This window comes from Electrona antarctica, assembly GCF_951216825.1.
Source record: "Electrona antarctica genome assembly, chromosome: 23".
Classification (NCBI taxonomy): domain Eukaryota; kingdom Metazoa; phylum Chordata; class Actinopteri; order Myctophiformes; family Myctophidae; genus Electrona; species Electrona antarctica.
Window position 1 is genome coordinate 24573145 of NC_136804.1, and position 18633 is coordinate 24591777.

Below are 18633 nucleotides of genomic sequence, written 5' to 3' on the forward strand. Positions count from 1 at the left end.
TCCATTCATAATTGCTCAAGAATTAGATGTCCTGCTAACAAACAGACAGACTCACAGACAGAGAGACAGACGGGTGAAAACCTTACCCCTGATGGAGGCAATTAACTTTTATTGCAATACTCCCTATTGAGGAGCAGAGGGCGCACAGATTCAGTGCCTAACTTATCAGATTCAGTTGTGGGGAGTTGTATTATAAATCATTATTTACTTTACAATCTATTTAAAGCCTCATGTAACTTAATACAATATAACTTAAATAATCAGGGTTGTTTTTTATCCCCCAAGCAATCAGGCCGGCTCCTTTAGCTCAATGGTCAAAATGTCAAAATTCAGGGTAGATGATTAAAGTTGCACAGTGCCGCTATAAGTTCGTACAAGATTGTTGTTGTTTTGGGAGGGTATCTATATGTTCTTGTAATTCCATTGATTCAAAATCTTTATACATTTTATCTGTTGCCATTAAAACTATAATATAAATGGGCAACTGAACAATAACCAAACATTCAACTTCCAATACCTACAACAAAAGAAACAGAAACCCCATGACATCTCAAGGCTATCAACATATCTAATGGAAACACAATAATAAATAATGATAATAAATAGACACGTTACACATGTAACGTAATTACAGTTACTGTGGAGTGTGGACACACACACACACACACACACACACACACACACACACACACACACACACACACACACACACACACACACACACACACACACACACACGTCTGTCCATACGCATATTACAGTACAATAGCTCAACAGTTACAGCACCAGAGATGGATGATCAGCATGAACGATTTCCATCATTTACAACAATGAATTATACTGTGAGACTGCTTTACTATTATAGTTAACAAAACATCTGTACGAAACATACAGAGAAGTTGGTATCTTAATTGGAAAGCTGTCCAGAATACTTTTCATAACACAGGTAGGGAATATTCATTCATAATGCCAGTATCCCTAATTGTACTGTTTTTGACGTCATGAATAAAAAACAATTGATAACAAAAAGCAGAATTCCGCTGGCAGACTAAATTCATTGCATACATTGATGGAATAATTTAATAGTTGCCGTTTCATCCACTGGAATAGAAGATGATGGTAGAGTCGAGACTTAATTCATGTGCTTTGATGGCTCAGGACAGAATAAACAGTGTAAAAAGGCTAGTCCTCCTGAGGCACAAGGTTGTCAGCCATCAAAGGAGTGCAGTGATTGTTCATCTGGGGGTCTGGCTGTGGAACCTGGAAGCAAGAAGAGACCAACACCAATGTCATCTCACTAATATGAGAGAGTTTATGAATCTGAAATGATTGCATTCAGGTCTTTAATGCTGAGTTCTTCTGTTCTAAATTCTCATTTATGCTTCGGTGCACATTCAAATACTGTACAATATGAAAGGTATTGCTCACAGCCTTACCTCTCCTGGCCTATATGCTCCCAGATTGAAGCGACAGCAGACAACGTCAAAACAGAAGCCCACGAAGCCATGCAGCATGCCTTTGAAGAGAGAATAGGAGAAATGATCTTATTTTGCGGTTCGCTTTTTGTGCACAAGGCCTTTTCTCTACAAACTTTGCCTGTACAAGCGTTATTCAAGCTCTTCATACTGTACAACACCGTTAACTCACCGGTTGTGGTGAATATGCCGCCGACAATGCCACACAGTCGCACTAGGAACTTCCACAGAGGCATGTGCTGCTCGCTGACCGTCACCATCAGAGAGCTGGTGTCGTACTTAACGAAGATTCCAGAGACGCCATGGCTGCCCGCTGCATGGTTAATGACCCGCTCCTTACAACCACAGAAAGTGCATACATTGTCATACGTCATTCGCCAAAAATAGCTTTTGCAACAGAAAACTGAGCAACACTGACATGCGGCAAAGTATACAGTACATTATCATTAGATGCTTTCAGGGTCGTTCTCAAACGAGATGGCCGAGAGTCCTGCACTCTTTCATCCACCCATTTACCCACTCAGTCACTCATACTAGTACATAGTACTGACCCGTTCAGTGACGGCATACTGGTGTGTGTCGGCAGAGATCTTGTACGTGTGCAGTTTTGTGGGAACTACTGTGATGAAATACTGGAACATCTGGTTATCTGGAGTAGCAACACAAAGCAGGGAAGGACTGTAAATATGTTCATTTTTAGTTTTTTTTCCCTTTCCCTAGTATTTGAAATCAAATCAAATCAATTTTATTTGTATAGCACATTTAAAAACGACTCATTGTACCAAAGTGCTTCACAGGTCAGAGAAAACAATACAATACAGTGCAATACAATACACCAGTGTAAAATGAAGCAATAATGAAAGGACAGGGGCAAATAATTTGTGTACATTGTAGTTGTATATAAATGATGAACAATTTGTCCCCAACAATGAAACTAAAGACCTGTGACATCCAGCATTTTACAGTGTATTGTATAGCATCATTTATATGTATTTATCCCTATACTTCAATTTGTTACACAATAATTCCAAATGCACAGAACCAGCGACTTGATGAATGAAGCAGCATTATTGAGGCACAGATCACGACAAAGTAGTTTTGTAAAATAATACAAGAATCTTTTTTGTTTGTAACTTTGTATAACATTCCTTACAGTGAATGAAGAATCCAAATAAGAATTGAAGTAACATGGAGGCCAAGATTAACAACCGCAAAACTCTCAAAGTCTGTTTATAGACATTGTAGTCCAAATTATTTTGTAAACTCTTTTTAAGTAAGTACTAAGTAGTCGAGTTACTGTACTTTTTACAAAATTTTACAAAAATTATGAAATACCTTTGCAGAAGGCTAAACACTTCCTAAACGTTCTGTGACAGGTCACCAATTTGTCATGTTTTTCTCTAGTGTGTCAGTGTCTGGTGGGAAGAGCAATAACTTACTGTTATCGGTGACTTTCTCGGTGCCATCCAGAGGATTAATGATGCCTGGAACCTTCTCTCCGAAAGACAGATGGTCTATTCGATGGGAGAAGTTGTACGCTGTAATGTAACGATAACCCTAATCAGTCAGAGTTCGATGACCGGTGGTGTCATTTCGTCAAGTGCTGCAGAATGTTGTTGCAGGCTCCAACTCATTTCAATAAAGAAGAAGGGTAGAAGCAATATACATACTCTCATGGCTTACAAAAGCTGCAATGTGCGCATGGCCCCGAGGATGATGGATAGGCCTGAGAGAGAACAAACGTTACCGTTAATATCGGTTTAATTATGGAGCATAGAGCGTAACACTCAGTGGTAGCCGTGTTCATTTTTAATGTTATTTAAAGGTGTCTTGTCTTACTTCCCCACAGTGATGTGAAAGTTTCCTGCAACCTTGTTGACATAGATGTGTCCATGTATCCTGCAAGCACTGAGCGGCTCCTGATACGTGCCCTCCCTACGAGCACGCGCGCACACACACACACACACACACACACACACACACACACACACACACACACACACACACACACACACACACACACACACACACACACACACACACACACACACACACACACACACACACACACACACACACACACACACACACACACACACACACACGCGCGCACACAAATTAGTATTAATGCGTCCTATATTGACGACTAGTTTACTATCCATACACACAGTCAAATTATTAGTGTTCATTTCATTCTTAAATTATTTTGTTTAACATAGAGTGCACAAATGTAACCAATGGATCCTTCCGGCCAGGTCCATTTGGTTACATTTCTATACTTTCAGCGTTAAATTAACATAACAATTTTACTGTGGGTTACATAATTATCACCATCAGGTGCATATGAATAAAATGCAGTGGTGTAAAGTAACTAAGTAGGTTTACTGTATTTAAGTACAATTTTGAGGTATTTCTAATTTACTTTTTCCAATACTTAGACTCTGCCTTGCAGAGTCCCTAGGCACTTTGGACTTAACATCATGTCCTGTGTTTTCGACTCCACTCCACTCCACTACACTCCACTACATCTCAGAGGCAAATATTGTACTTTTGAAAACTGGTGAACTGGGACATTCTGCATAATGAGTACTTGCTACTTTTGGTACTTGATGCCAATACTTTTGTACTATTATTCATAATTGTACATTTTGAATTCCGGACTTTTACTTGTAACAGAGTACTTCCACATAGCAGTATTGATACTTTTACTTAAGTAAAACATGAGTATTTTTTTCCACCAAAACGAACCGTGGGGGGGCCGCAGTGGGACGTCCCTTGAGGATGGTTTTGTAGAGGACCTCTTGGAGGGCATGTTCCTCTCTCAGCCTGTTCTGTATGAGGTCCAACGTTCTAGACAACAAATAATAACAGCTTTACAACTCTAAAAGATTAGACAGACCAGACCAGTTCACTATGTGTGTGCACAAACTACAACTGGAATGCGGTTAAGCCAGAGCCAGTTCAAACCCGGGCTCCCCCAGAGTTAGTGTCGAAGTGTCCTTGAGCAAGACACTAAACCCCTGATGTGCTATGCAGGTTGGTGCCTTGCATGGTTTCCTCCGGCATCGGTGTGTGAATGTGTGTGTGAATAGGTGAATGTAATGCACAATCTCTGTAAAACACCTTGGATAAAGGCGCTATATAAATGCACCATTTACCATTTATAATAATCAGTATATATATATATTCTTAGATACCCGAGTTATGCCATTTAAGCTTACCTGTGCCACTGTCTCTGTTGTGGTGTCAGATCAAAGATAACCTGAACAAAGAACAAAAAAAAACAATCTTGAAAAGTCAGAATGTATTTGGATGATCCCATAACAATTATGGCCCCAATAAAATACTGGAATAATGACCCAAATGGTATTTTATGTTAATTGTGTGGCATGATTTTACAATGCTATGTTGTAATAATATGAAAAGATAATTGGGCCTGCTTTGCAAGGCAAAGAAATCGCTCATAGGATAAAAACTGGTCTGGGTTTTGTAAGATGCGCTCCACACACCGGCTCATAGTACAGGCCATCGGACGTGATCATGGTCTCAGCCAGGTCCAAGATGTCTGCTCCAACATCTGAAACCACAGAAAATGCATGCATTCATGTCATTACCATGTCATTATACATCCTCTCAAAAAATTAAAGATTAAATACCGATAAAGAAGAGCTAACACTTACGCTGGCACTTCATGGCGACTGTAATATCAACGTTTATCCTCAATTTGCTGTATAGTGGCGAAAGAGAGAGCGTTATCGGCCTCGACTGTCGTGATCAGCCAAACCATTATTATGGCCACACACACTTATTTACAGAAAAGTGCTTTGTGTAATTGGTATCGGATACCGTCGCCCATAATCCATCTCGCCCTCGTTTTTTTCCGCCGACGTCACCTCACGCCGACCGTTCGGTGTGGCGGTTCTTGTATTCTTTTTTTTTTTTTACTGAGCAGCCGTTGACACTAAGGGATCCCCTGGCAGGTAAATAAAACTTCCGGGCACGTAGAGGTGCCCAGGTTGCCCGTCCGGGCAAGTGCTCATTTGAGAGTGGACACAACCGTCTATAAACACCATACAGGATATCTGTCTAAACACCTGAACGTGGCCAGAGCTCTCTGTCTGCTGGTCTTTGGAAAGTCATATTCATAACTATGTAGGTATTTGGCATAAAATTGAGGTATGACATTTTTTATCACACAATCCAACCCAACCAATAGAAAATGAGTGTTAAATTAAACGGTAATTAAAATTGTACCTATCGTTTTATAATTTACTTTTCGGGCAAGTGGGCATGACCTTAGGGCAAGTAGAACATGACCTGAGGCAAGTGCCTCTGAGACCTTAGTGTCAACCCCTGCTGAGAATAAGGTTAGAAATAAGTTTTAAATCAGAATTAGGGTTAGGCATAGTTTTACTGGGGTTACGTTTAGGAATAGGGTTAGTGTAGTGCCCGAAGCCCTATACTTCTGGCACAACAGGTTACTGACGGCTGGGAGGTTGTTCAGACGTGTTCTCTCTATTAACTGCAGACCAAACGTTTTGTTGAGTTGATAAATGATATTTATTCTCACCGTTGTCCTATACTTCAGTAAGAAATGAATACATAAATAAACCGTCAAACACATAGATATTATAGAGTCAGACCACAGCTCCTCCAACACAGTTTAAAACAAGATTTGTATTGGGAAGCAAATCTAACCAGCGGGGCTCGTTCGGACCGTACGGACCATGGCGTGGTGTGTGTCGGTGCATTGTGACTGGTGAGACGACGGACACGCAAGGCAACAGAAAGCTTCTGTTTTGGATGTGATCGTTGCAACCCGGAGCCGGAGCTATTGGGGCTCCTACCGGGAACATCAGCAGTGAACTTCTGCATCTGCTGTTACTGGAGGTGATCGATTGCCACCCGGTCAGAGCTATAGGAGCGATTACCGACGTGGACATCGGCACTTAAACAGCAGACTTGAAGCAGAAATCATCAGGATTGGACCGGACCGCACGGCGGAGTGCGCGCAGTGCGTGGTGGTATGTTCAGCGTCACACGGTCACAGTGCCACCAGCCCGACACAGATTCACATCACCACAAGTTTCAGAACTTATTCTTATTTCCTTATTTCCATACACAGCTCCTGCATCGTTCCTCTTTGCATTGTAGCCTACGTGTGGGCATATATGCACTGAAGCAGCAATGGGGGAAAGGGGCACCGAGAGACGTTGGACTTTCTATAGGGTGAAAGGCCCACATGTATTTTGATTTCGGTTGCATGTGCATAGGGCACCACAACCAGAACTGTGACAGGTGCTTACTGTTCACACAGACACTACACAGCACTGCAACACGCAGGAAAGGAAAGACACGAGGAGCCTTGAAATTATGAACTGCCAAATTAAAATCTGACAGTTTTTCCAGACAGAACTTTCATTGGTACGCCATCAACTTGTAGCCATACAGGGGCAGGCATGCAGGGGCTGGCAACTATGCTGTTTTGCACAAAACAAGTTGGAACACCAAGGACTTGAACTAAAATATGCCTTTATTATGCGAAGCCATTAAGCTATAGGCTACCAATGAAATAATTTTAAATTGGATTTTGAACAATGAACAATGACACCTGAGTTAAATGTGTTTTTGTATGTGTTTATGTATTTTGAATTTGTTTTTTTGTTTTTCTATATGGCTCTTTGTAAATTTGTTTTAATAATTGCACTGTCATTTTCTGCCATAAGAAATTAAGGGGCTGGTGTAAGAGCCATACGATGTCTACTGATTTTAAATGGTATATATATTGATGACAGGTCTGCAGTTAATAGAGAGCACACGACACGTCTGAACAACCTCCCAGCCGTCAGTAACCTGTTGTGCCAGAAGTATAGGGCTTCGTGCACTACAGTTAGGTTTAGGCATATAGTTTTACTGAAGTTATAGCAATAAGGTTAGATTTAACCGTTTAAGCATAATTTACTTAAGTTACTTTAGGAATACCAGGCTGAGCAGTTCCGCCGGCTGTACGCCCGGGGCGAGTTGGTAAATGGGCGACTTGTTTGGTATTTGTGTAATTGTGAACAGCAACATGGGCTTACCTGGAATAATCCTTGTCGACTTCGTATTCATATTTCATCCAGGTATCGCAATAAACGAAGAACTCTAAGATAGCTAGAATCGCCATGGCGCCAAATGCTATTAATGACACTGGATGAGAGACGGGGAAGATAAAAAGGCATCAACTCACTAAGGAGTATAACCCAAATGTTTCTATGTCAGACGTTCTCAAACATTTTCATGTCAAGGACCCCCAAAAATATATGTAATAAGCCTATCTCACAGAATTTCCCCGCCCCCCTACATACGCCCCCTTTCGGGGTTAGTGGTGATAGCGTGACATCACTCCATAGACGCTACATGTTAACAGAGATAATTTAAGAAGTCTACAACTTTTGTTTTCTCAAGGTAAGGTTTGTTCTATCTGTTCGACCTGATTTACCATCTTGTTTGCTTCATAATAATATTGGTCTGTCACATTTTTACATTAGAAAATGTACTTAGATTCTCCAGAGAAAAAAACGTGTAAATGCTCATGTTAAAGTCACCACTATTTACCGGAAGTGGGCGTGGAAAGCGGGCTGTGAGATAGGCCTATTGGCCGCCAACCCCCAACTGAAGCCGACCCCCAGAAGCAAAGATTTGAGTTAAAAACATTCGCTCTGAAAGAATATATATTCAAAGATTTGCGCCACATTTTCACGATTTTTCAAAAATAGCAAGTGCCGCGCTATGAGCTTGTAGATCTGCTATTTTTCAACAGCTAAATAACAATGCTTAAAACACCAAAAGGGGTTCCCGCCCAAAATGGGATAATATTCAAACCATGCAGGAGGAGTACAGTAATGGGTAACACAATAGTATGGAACACTCACCTGTTCCTCCTGAAGCTGAGGTCTCCACATAGCTCTCTGGCACCTTGGGGAAGGCATCTAGTTCCTTGACCAGGCTCAAGGCTTTCTTCTTGGATAGACGTCTCAACGCCATGTTCTCATGCACCTATGATACAAAAGATACAAAAGTGACTCCAAAAGATTGCTGCTATTTGTTAAAAATAAATAAAAAATGTTTATAGCCTGTATAACATGTATATAACAAACATTGCTCCAGATGTGCAGGTTGGTGCCTTGCATGGTTTCCTCACCTCCACCATCCGTGTATGAATGGGTGAATGTAATGCACAATCTATGTAAAGAACCTTGGATAAAGGCGCTATATAAATGCACCTTTTACCATTTATAGCTCTGTTTAAACAATGATGTATTGTACCTCCTCCAACTGTATATATACTTTCCCCATTTTCAACTGTTTTGATTATATTTTGACACTTGGCTTTGGCAATGTAAACGTACGTTTTCTCATGTCAATAAAAGCTCCACATTGAATTGAATCGAATTGATACAGTATAGATCAGCGTTACATAATACACTGGTTTTATTGCATCACAGTTCTATAGGAATGTAAACAAAATGATAATATATATTTGATAACCTGAAAATCTAACTGAATAGGCTAACTTGAGTCTGTGGCTAAATTAGGATGCTGTTGCGACCACCACCAACACATAATCTGGCCCGCTAGACTTACCGGTATTCACTCTTACCTTCGTCCCCGTCTAGAAATTCATTCTACTTTGGTGTTCATAGGAACTCTGCCGTACCATAAGATACGCAAGTTGCTTCTGTTGCTTGCATGATACTTAGCAGAAGACGGGTGCTATTCTCTTCCTTGTTGTGGTCGTTTCTTTACGTCACATACGATGCCTGCCCCGTGTACTGTGTAGGCGTAGTGTTGCAATTAACCTGTTTACTCGCTAGGGGGAGCTATAACCCTGAACATATTTTCTTTGTCAGCGCCCCAGTGCCTACAAAGCATGTATTTTTATTTAGTGCAGCTAGGGATATAGGCAACCCTCTAGGCAGGGTGCCAACATTAGAACAGCCTGGGGATTGTGATCACTGGCACACTGGCATAGGTGTGAGAGAGGGGGATTTTCTTTTAGAATAGAATATTGAAACTATTTAGTCACATCTGTAGGCAAATTACAGCCTGCACTCCTACATTCATTCAAACTCTGAACTCTGACTGGGGAGGGAGTCTGGGGGTTCTGGGGTGTGTTATTGCTCTGAGTCTATGGTGGTAATTACAATTTCCTGATGTCCTGAAAAAAAGTGTTCAAAATCTGTTGTAAATATTGTCATACTTCAATTTATGTTGATATGGCACACTGACTATCAAGGAAATAAAAACAAGGCACAAGGCACTTCATGATAGACAGACATATCAGACAGACTCTTTATTATTAGGTATAATTGGTATTGATCCAAAATGAAATTCCAGTGGCCATGGACATTTAGGCTACATTAACATAACAATTAGTGAATGTCTCTGAAGAGACACTATAATTCTTGTCACATCTTGTCTTTCTTGCCTGCCTTGTCTTTCCTGCCTTTCTTGCAGACCATGAATAGAGTTCAACAGTTCAACACTCAATCACTGGAATTAACTAAACCTAGGGTGAATAATGATCTAATCTATACTACAAACATACTAAAGAGATGGATACATAAGCTACTATGTGCGTAGATAGATATATGTTTCTCCTTGTTGCAATAAATTAACACATGAAGGAATGGATTAATGTATAATTGATTAGTTAATCAATTAATTAATAAAGTATCAATGAAATGATCTTCAGTTCAGACGAATGCACTGTTAGCCTATTTCTAAGGACTGATCTTGACTCCTTACATGCACCAAGCCTGCTTGACTATGCAGAACAGCACAGATGGACGTGTGTGTGGGGGATGGGTGCTGTCAGCTCACAGATCAAGCTGTGGGTCGGCGGACCCATTGCTATTCAGCACACAAGCACGTAGGGCATGTCAGACATGCTCCATGGAGACATACCCGTGGGGGGGTTGTTGGTTTGTTGTGTTTTGATTTGTATCAGTGCAGTTACAGTAGCCTAACTGGTACTAAGATCCCCTGACCTACTAGCCTACTATAAAATGACTGAAGCAAAAAATAATAATAATAATAAAACTTTATTTATAGAGCACATTTCATGACATAAGTGCTTTACACAACAAATAAAGAAAAGCAAAAAGATAACATTAAAATCCAATAATAGCTGTGTGAATCTCTTATTTGGCCAATGCTACCTCTTTTAATTGTCTCTTGTGATTATACCCATGCAGCAAGAACACAACCATAATGTCATTCCATTTTCTGCGGAGGAGAAAGAGAGAAAGTTTGGGGCTTTGTTGTGTTGTAGACCAAGATGAATAATTTCGAACTTGGCGTCAGACGTCAAGTCACGAAACGAAATTAGCAACGTAATCAAAAAAGTCAACCAAAGAACAAGATTCCTATACAGGATCTCCTCACTGGTCAACAAAAACACCTTGAAGACCCTAACAGGAGCCCTCGTACAAGGTTTCTTCGACTATGCATGCACCTCCTGGTACTACAGCACCTCTAAGGCCCTTAAAACAAGGCTCCAGACTTCCCAAAACCAACTGGTCATGCTACTACTTGGCCTCACTCCCCGACCCCCCTCACGCCTGCCCACTTTGACAGGCTGGAATGGCTTAGGGTTGACGACAGACTACAGCATCTTGCAATGGGTCTGGTCCACAAGATTCACTACACCACCAAGATACCCATGTACCTGTCTAAATACTTCCTTAATGTCAACGAAGTCCACACCCACAACACCAGAGGGAGTTCAACAAACCATGTGCAACCCAGATACGGCACAAACGAGGGACTAAATTCATTTCGCTCCTATGCCACCAAAATGTGGAATGGCCTACCAACAGTCATTAAGACATGCAAATCCCTTGACTGCTCTCAAAGGGCACCTACGGACGGCTGCAATTCGAAACTGGCCCCCGTAAAATCTGAATCCCCCACCCCTTTCCCCCCTCACTCTATGTTTCTTTGTGTGTATATTCGTACGTCTCTAAATGTTTTGATGAATTGAAAATGGTGGGCCCTATTGTAGGGCCGAGTTGTACTTGAAATGTACTGTAATTCTGCAAACTGTTAATAAATCAATCAATCAAGAGATGGGGTTGCCCAGAGCCATAGAGTAAGACAGAGTTACCAAACTCCGTTCACTTCATGGGGCCAGTCCAATGGCGGCTCTTCTACATAGACTTTGATTGATTGAAGTATTTATTAACAGTTTGCAGAATTACAGTAGGCCTACATTTCAAGCACAAAGCAATACAAAAAACTGTTAACTGTGAGTGGACGACCCAATAAAGCGCTACTTGTTTAGAAGGGGGTCCACTTCTATTGAATGGGGACAACTGGAAGTTTACGGAATGCATTGGAGTCTGGGCTCGCACGAGTACATGAACCTCGTGACCTTGCTGTTTTCCGCTCCCTCAATATTGCAACTCTTCTATTAGATGGCTGGGGTTGCCTATAGGTGAGTGAGTAGTAGTAGAGGCGAACTAGCCCCCATCAGCTGGAGGAACTGCGTCTATGTGATAGGCCAATTCGTTGTCAGGCAACTGACTGAGTAGAGTGAGTAGAGTAAAGACAGAACGCGTTTTTGGTCATTTCGAGGCAATAACATTGTCCGAAAGTTACTCTGAGAGCAGTAGGCCTACCTGATACCCCACCTACAATGGCAGTAGTCCTACTAATAGTCCTCTCATGTGTTTACATAGACAATTATGGGAGGACAATAGACTTCTGTCTGTCTGTCTGTCTGTCTGTCTGTCTGTCTGTCTGTCTCACTTCACACGGCTGGCTCCTGAGTCTGACAAGTTAACTAACTACAACGGGAGGATCCGTGTCTGGCTGTGTGTTATGGGGTTATGGGGTTCTGCCCTTAGAGTATGTTCTGCCACCATGCCTGTTCGTGCACGCTCGGCTCGGCATGACGCGCTCGGCCTCTCCTCGGCCCTTTCCGTGTCGTTGAGTTAAATCCCCGCCCCGCTTCATTCCTGCGTTGTTTGGTTTCGGGGGACAGACAGACACAGTAAGAGGAAGATGGCGGCGGCCCCGCTGTACTGTGTCTGCCGGCAGCCCTACGACGTGAGCCGGTTTATGATCGAATGCGACATCTGTAAAGACTGGTTCCACGGCAGGTACGTAGAGGAGGCTCTCCCCCGTGCGTGTCAGCCGTTCGGCGAGGAAAAACAGAGGCGGTTAGTCAACAAAAAAAGGCCGACGGTTGTCGGACTGGCTAGCTAACTTAGCTCGCTAACGGGGCTAGTAGTAGTGGTGGTGGGCTTTAAACCCTCTATTGACACGACTTACCCAAAAACATAAAGTGACTTTAATTTAATATCGCTGCCGTACATACGTTTCTTTATGCGGTTGGTGTGGATCATTTGTCTTGTCTGTCTACACACTTGACGTGTTTATAATCGATCTTAATAGAGCTGTATGCGGGTAGGTTTTAGCGAGAAATATGCGGATCTATCGTGGATTTGTTGAGCTGTGTCAGTCAGTCTCGACACTAGTGTTGGTGATCAAAGGAAAGCCAGTGTGACGACTCCTGGAGTCCTGGCCTGAAATACATGCGTGTTGGTGATGGATCCCCGTGGCGTTTTAGTTCTGAGCATTTTGGTCTTTGACTCACTGGTCTAATTGATTAGAGACGGTTTGGTCGGTCACAATGTGTGCCGCTTTAAGTTTTTTGTCATAGCAGGTTATTCAAGGTAAAGGAAAGTACCGGTACACTGATGTTTTTCCCCACTGTTTTTAAATGAAGTTATATGACGTTATATTAGTCAAGACCTGTCATTTATTCGGTCAGCATGTGTGAGCTATTTAAGGCAATACGTCTATTGTTTATTGAAACCAGTTATTACATGTGCATGCTGTTATTATTGCACTATGCTTTGACATTATTTCATGGACCGCAATGATTGGGAAGAAAAATGGGTGGGAACAAAGTAAACAAGGCTCTTGTTTTGGTTTAGAGTAGACGTTTGATTGACGGCTCAAGAAATTTAAATCCCCTTTCAGCTAAAATAGACACATGGCAGGAGACACCTAGTGGTGGACAAGGTAATAATTTGAATAGGGCACGTGTCCATGGAAAGCTCACTGTGCTGTTGTATTCTTTTTCTGTGCGCACATGCTGAGTGAAACACCATGTCCTTACTTGACTCCCACTTATGTAAGATGTCCCCTTTTGTGTTGCAGCATAGGCCTAAGTAATGAACAATGTAGGACACCATTTGACCCATTTCCTTGCCTTTCGATCACAAGATTTCTGCCCTCGATCGTCATGTGTACAATCAACATCAGTCTGTTTTGGTTGCGTATCCATGGCAACTAGTTATGCACCGCGTTGCTCGTGTCAAAATGACGGAAGCCATTGCGTAACCACACATTTACTGGACTGCCAAGAAGTCGGCGCCCAGAATTTGGATGCCCGAGCCAAAACAGACTGGCTGACTGCGTGTCGTGTGACGGAGAGAAAGGGAACAAACGTTGGAGCTTCCCCCACTGATGATGACTCATAAATGGACGCATGCATGCAGTTCGAATCCAAAATGGGCCTAATTTCAGGCCTCGTTCCCACGAGGCTGGCCAGAAGGAAAGGGATATTCTCTGGATGTGGATGATAGCACACTGACGATGGGGGAAAGCGGTGGGATGGGGTGGTTCTTGGTCGTGCGTGCGGACCAGTTTGTTTGTTCGAAGGACTTCGTCATGATGCGTCAGTTTGACAGAATTTTCCTACTTTCCTCACCTCACCTGTGTCTTAAATGCTAGCTTGGGTTTGACGACCAGTTAGGAAATGGGAAGCAGAGAGGTGCTTTATTTGATTGGATGGTGGACCACAAAGCGTCCATTTAAGTCCCATCATTTGCTACAAAGCAATCTGAGAACCAATCGTCAAAAAATGAAGGAATAACAGCGCACTCTTTTTGTTCGAATTTGACGGAGTCAGCGGTCTGTCTCTAGACACTAGCTACAAAGTGACTGTCAGGCACTTGTGTAACATACTGCTGGGTCCTCCTTATCTTCAAAGAGGAGAAGCCAATTTGTGTCACATCTTTTGAATGTTGGTGAACCAGCATCTTCAGTGGATCAATTCAGATCATAGGCTTTACTTCAGTCTGAGTCTAGCGTAGGTGTAAGACACCCCGCTTTAGCTGAAATCTCTCGTAGGTAAGGAGGGACTGAGTGTTGAGGGAGACCGGTGACTAGATGGAAATGGGGAATAGGGGGAGTGATTGATGGGCGCTTCACAAAGCCAAGTTCTATGCACCATCCGTCAATGTCTCACAGTGGGAGGAAGCCCTAAAGAGAGAGCGATAGCCTCTTCAGTGTTTTAGTGGGTGGATTGATTAGTGCTTGGATGCCTGGATGGTCTTTTTTTTGGGTCATATTCATTCAAGTAAGACCTTCATATTATTTATTTTGTTTTTGGCGTTATGGGTCAAAGTACAATTCATTGCTCCGGTTTGGCAAAAAAAAACCCAGTGATGTAATAGTGATATTGCCTGTCCGCGTTGCCTGTCCTCTTGTACACATGCAGATGCAGATTAGGCATTCAAATGCTAATCTGGTGGCTTTTGTTTTCACCTGCCAGGTACAGTACTGTAGGCCTACTCTAATGAAACTAATGAAACCGGGCGGCTGTGGCTCAGGAGGTAGAGCAGGTCATCCAATGGTCGGTGGTTCGAATCCCGGCTCCTCCTGTCTACATGTCAAAGTGTCCTTGGGCAAGACACTGAACCCCAAATTGCTCCCGATGTGCTGGTTGGTACCTTGCATGGCTTCCACCGCAATCGGTGTATGAATGTGTGTGAATGGGTGAATGTAATGCACCTATGCATCTATGTAAAGCGCCTTGGATAAAGGCGCTATATAAATGCACCATTTACCAACAAGAACACCCTGGCTGGCTGGCAACAGCGATGCCAGCCTGCCGTTGAAACCTGCCGCCGACCCAGCGACAGGACACAGAACCTGCCGAGGCGGACAGCACTCGTGTCTCTCTACATTCACTGCACCGCACATGTCCTGAATTTAGTTATGCAGGATGTTGTCCACAGCATCAAAGAGTGTCAGGATTTCATGGAAGTTCAATGTTCGTGACATAATAATACTGATCAGAAATTCACCAACGCGACTAGCCTGGTTTAAGGAGTAGCCTACCAGATGAGGAGGACGTGCCGTCTTTGAAACCTCTGTGCCCCACGTGTGAGAGCAGCCTCGTTAAGAGCAATTGTTTCCAACTACTGTGCAATCATGGCATTTCTCGAGGATTTGCTTGCACAAAAAAGTGAATCAGGCGGCAACAGCGATGCCCCCATGACGATTATATAAATATTTCGTCTCTGCTTTGGTACACCTATCAGTATAGTGTTCGTTTGCGAGATTTGGCCACAGAAAGACACAAGGAAACAACACAAATTTGGGATGCATGCTCTTCTACACAAGTTAAGCCTGAGTTATACTCGGTTGTGCGGGAGTCACACACCGAAAATAGCCAGTCCACAGGCTCACAATGTGTCGTGCTGCTGCTATGCATTGAGACTTCTGTAGAACAGCCGTGTCACGCGTGCAGTATGAATCAGACTTAAGGCGGGCGCCATGCCTCCAAAACTCTACAGCTGACCACACAGTACAAAGAAAGAAACACAAATAAATAAATCACACCTCACTTTCTCACAGGTGTACATATTCACCCTGAAATGCCATTGGTATGCTACTTTAGCACATAGATCTGTGTACAGGCCAGGGAGGGTGCATGTTGACGGCAAAAGATATGTGAAGGCATATACCACCACTGACAGTGGCTCAGGGGTAGAGTGGCCGGAAGAGCAGCCGGATGGGAACGGTGAGGTTCCCAGTTCGAAGTGTCCTTGAACAAGACTCTGAACCCCTAACTGCTCCTGATGTGCAGGTTGGTGTCTTGCATGGTTTCCTCCGCCATCGATGTGTGAATGAATGTGTGTGTGTGTATGTGTGTGTGAATGGGTGAATGTAATACCCAATCTATGTAAAGTGCTTTGGATAGAAAGTGCTGTATAAATGCAACATTTAGCACCCCATCACAAACTGAACAACTCAGCCCAACACCATGAACCTTGGGCACTGTCTGCAAGCCCCAGCTATAACAATTAAGTTGTTAAAACTCCCCAGGGCTCCTGGGGAGTTTCATGGGGTGTCACACCCCATGAACAACAAAGTGAATGTCCTTTGGTGTTTTGTTGACAACAGAGATAATCTCCTCCTCCTCCGACTTGTGTACACTAGAGTCAGTGTGTGCTGCTGCCAGCCAGGGAGGCAGTAAGTAGTCTGGCATAGCTAGGCCTTCTACAGCTCTGCCCACTCCGCTTGAGAGAAAGTTCGTCAGGCAGAGGGTAGGCAGAGCTGTGGAGCGACTGGCTATGCGATACTAGGGAGGGAGGCGATTTGCGGGTCGCGTTTTTTGGGGCTTGCTTTAAAAAATCGGTGGCTTGTTTTGAAAATCTAACAAGCCAACATTTCTTTGATGTGTATATACTTACTATTATACTATAAATACCCATAGGTTCGAGATTTGGCTTATTTCTCTCTAAAGAGTCGGCTTGTTTTTGGCTTGTTTTTGGAGGTTGGTTGGCTTATTTCTCTCACGAGAGTTGGCAACCCTGGTGGCTCAGGACGCAAAGCGACCATCTGGGAATCGGTAGGTCCCGGGGTTGATCCCAGGCTCCATGTCAAGGTGTCCCTGAAGCAAACACCGAACCCCAAATTGTTCCCTCCCTGTGCTTTTAACCCATGCCTTTTTGTGATGGTGTTGGTTAAATGCCGAGAAGTAATTCCCCATGTTGTCGTCAGCTAGTGAAGATGATCCACACACTATCGCCAAAGGGACAGATCTTTATCTGCTAGTCAGTGGCTCCGTCGTCCACTGAGTTCTACAACGGATTACGGTTGAGTGCACCCATAAAAGCCTGGAGGGACGTAACGTACCCCTCAGAGTGCAAGATAAAGATGGCCAGGTGTGTTTATCTGCTCCTATCCCATCTCCTCCAACCATCCATCAGGGATCTGCCAGCTCCCTAATGTAGGCGTGTCAATGCTCCACGCATGGGGTGGGGTGGGGGGGGAGCGGGGGTGTTATTTAGAGCTTAAAATAATGGCAGTGCCCGCCTCCGGCCTTTGTGTTTCCTCGCTGATCATTGAGGACAATGAACCCCTCACAGTGCATGGACTAATGAATAAGCCCTCTCAGTCACACAGGAAGGAGGCCCTTGATGAAAGGAAGTGGAGGAAGAGCTGTGCTGATGGCAGGGCTTTAGCACACAGACAGACCCCCCCGGGCCCCCCCATTTAGGAGGGGATGTTTGGCTCAATGTTCTATTGGGGTGCCGTTGAGGTGTCTCTGCAGAGCGACGGCGCTTGACTCTGATTTAACTTGTTCCCTCCTTTAACGATCCTCCTTTTCGGAGGGATCGTGTCATCGACCTGTCCCCTTTCCCTCGCCGCCATACTTTGTCCTGTGGTCCGTCCAGAAACGGATGATAACTGCATTATAGAGGGCAGGCCGACCTCGGTTTGATCACTGCTTCCAAAGTCTGCAAGACTCGAGTCGATAACAAGAGCCTGCATGCACTCGCCAGCACCACGATGATGCAATTCATCGTCAGCGTGAGCAATGGAGAAAATATTTCTCTCTGTCTCTCTGTGTCTGAGCTGAGTTTCGCCTCACTCAACCCCATCAGTAGCTAAATTCCTGACACTCTCCTGAGTGCTGGGCACCCGGTTAAACAGTGAATCATTGGCCCAGGTGACATAAGCTGAGTCAGGCAGGCCAGCGCATGTGGCACAGTGCCCTGCTTTCCCACTGTGTCATTACATAAGGGGAGACTGAGGGAAGGAGGAGGACAGCGAGGTCATCTCGACTCTTTGGCTCACCTCGGCATAGCGCACGCTCTCTCTCTCTCCCCCACACGTCCCACACCCAGCCCACTGGCAGAGAGCGGTGACTCATGCCTTCCCCCTCCAGCAAATAGCCACACACGTCCTGGCCAAGATTTCAGCTCCGGGAGCTAAACATAATACCCCAGTCAGCACTGTACAGTTACAGTACAGTGTTGTTGTTTGTCATCTTCATGCTCATGTGGTCAAACTGCAAAAGTGGCTA

General features: G+C 43.7%; 2 protein-coding genes across 3 annotated transcripts in view; one reads left to right on the forward strand and one right to left on the reverse strand.

The window, feature by feature from the left end:
- Positions 1-74: 74 nt before the first annotated feature.
- On the reverse strand, positions 75-9284 carry LOC306916166 (endoplasmic reticulum-Golgi intermediate compartment protein 2-like). 2 transcript variants are annotated; one of them, XM_079493923.1, is made up of 14 exons: positions 9118-9284; positions 8390-8513; positions 7556-7664; positions 5156-5202; positions 4985-5052; positions 4697-4737; positions 4224-4325; positions 3315-3410; positions 3146-3201; positions 2915-3013; positions 2027-2124; positions 1648-1810; positions 1437-1516; positions 75-1260 (listed from the first exon to the last, which is right to left on the reverse strand). In XM_079493923.1, exons 2-14 carry the CDS (start codon positions 8499-8501, stop codon positions 1183-1185), a joined length of 1149 nt encoding a protein of 382 aa, XP_079350049.1. In that variant the 5' UTR covers positions 8502-8513; positions 9118-9284; the 3' UTR covers positions 75-1182. The 2 variants fall into 2 exon arrangements, with proteins under 2 accessions (XP_079350049.1, XP_079350050.1); XM_079493924.1 differs by having other exon boundaries at positions 9102-9284.
- Positions 9285-12448: 3164 nt separating this feature from the next.
- kdm7aa (lysine (K)-specific demethylase 7Aa) overlaps positions 12449-18633 on the forward strand; it is a 34966-nt gene continuing 28781 nt past the window's right edge. The window contains exon 1 of the mRNA XM_079493803.1: positions 12449-12622. Within this exon, the coding sequence (XP_079349929.1) occupies positions 12525-12622 (98 nt within the window). The 5' untranslated portion in view covers positions 12449-12524. The remainder of the gene's footprint in view (positions 12623-18633) is intronic.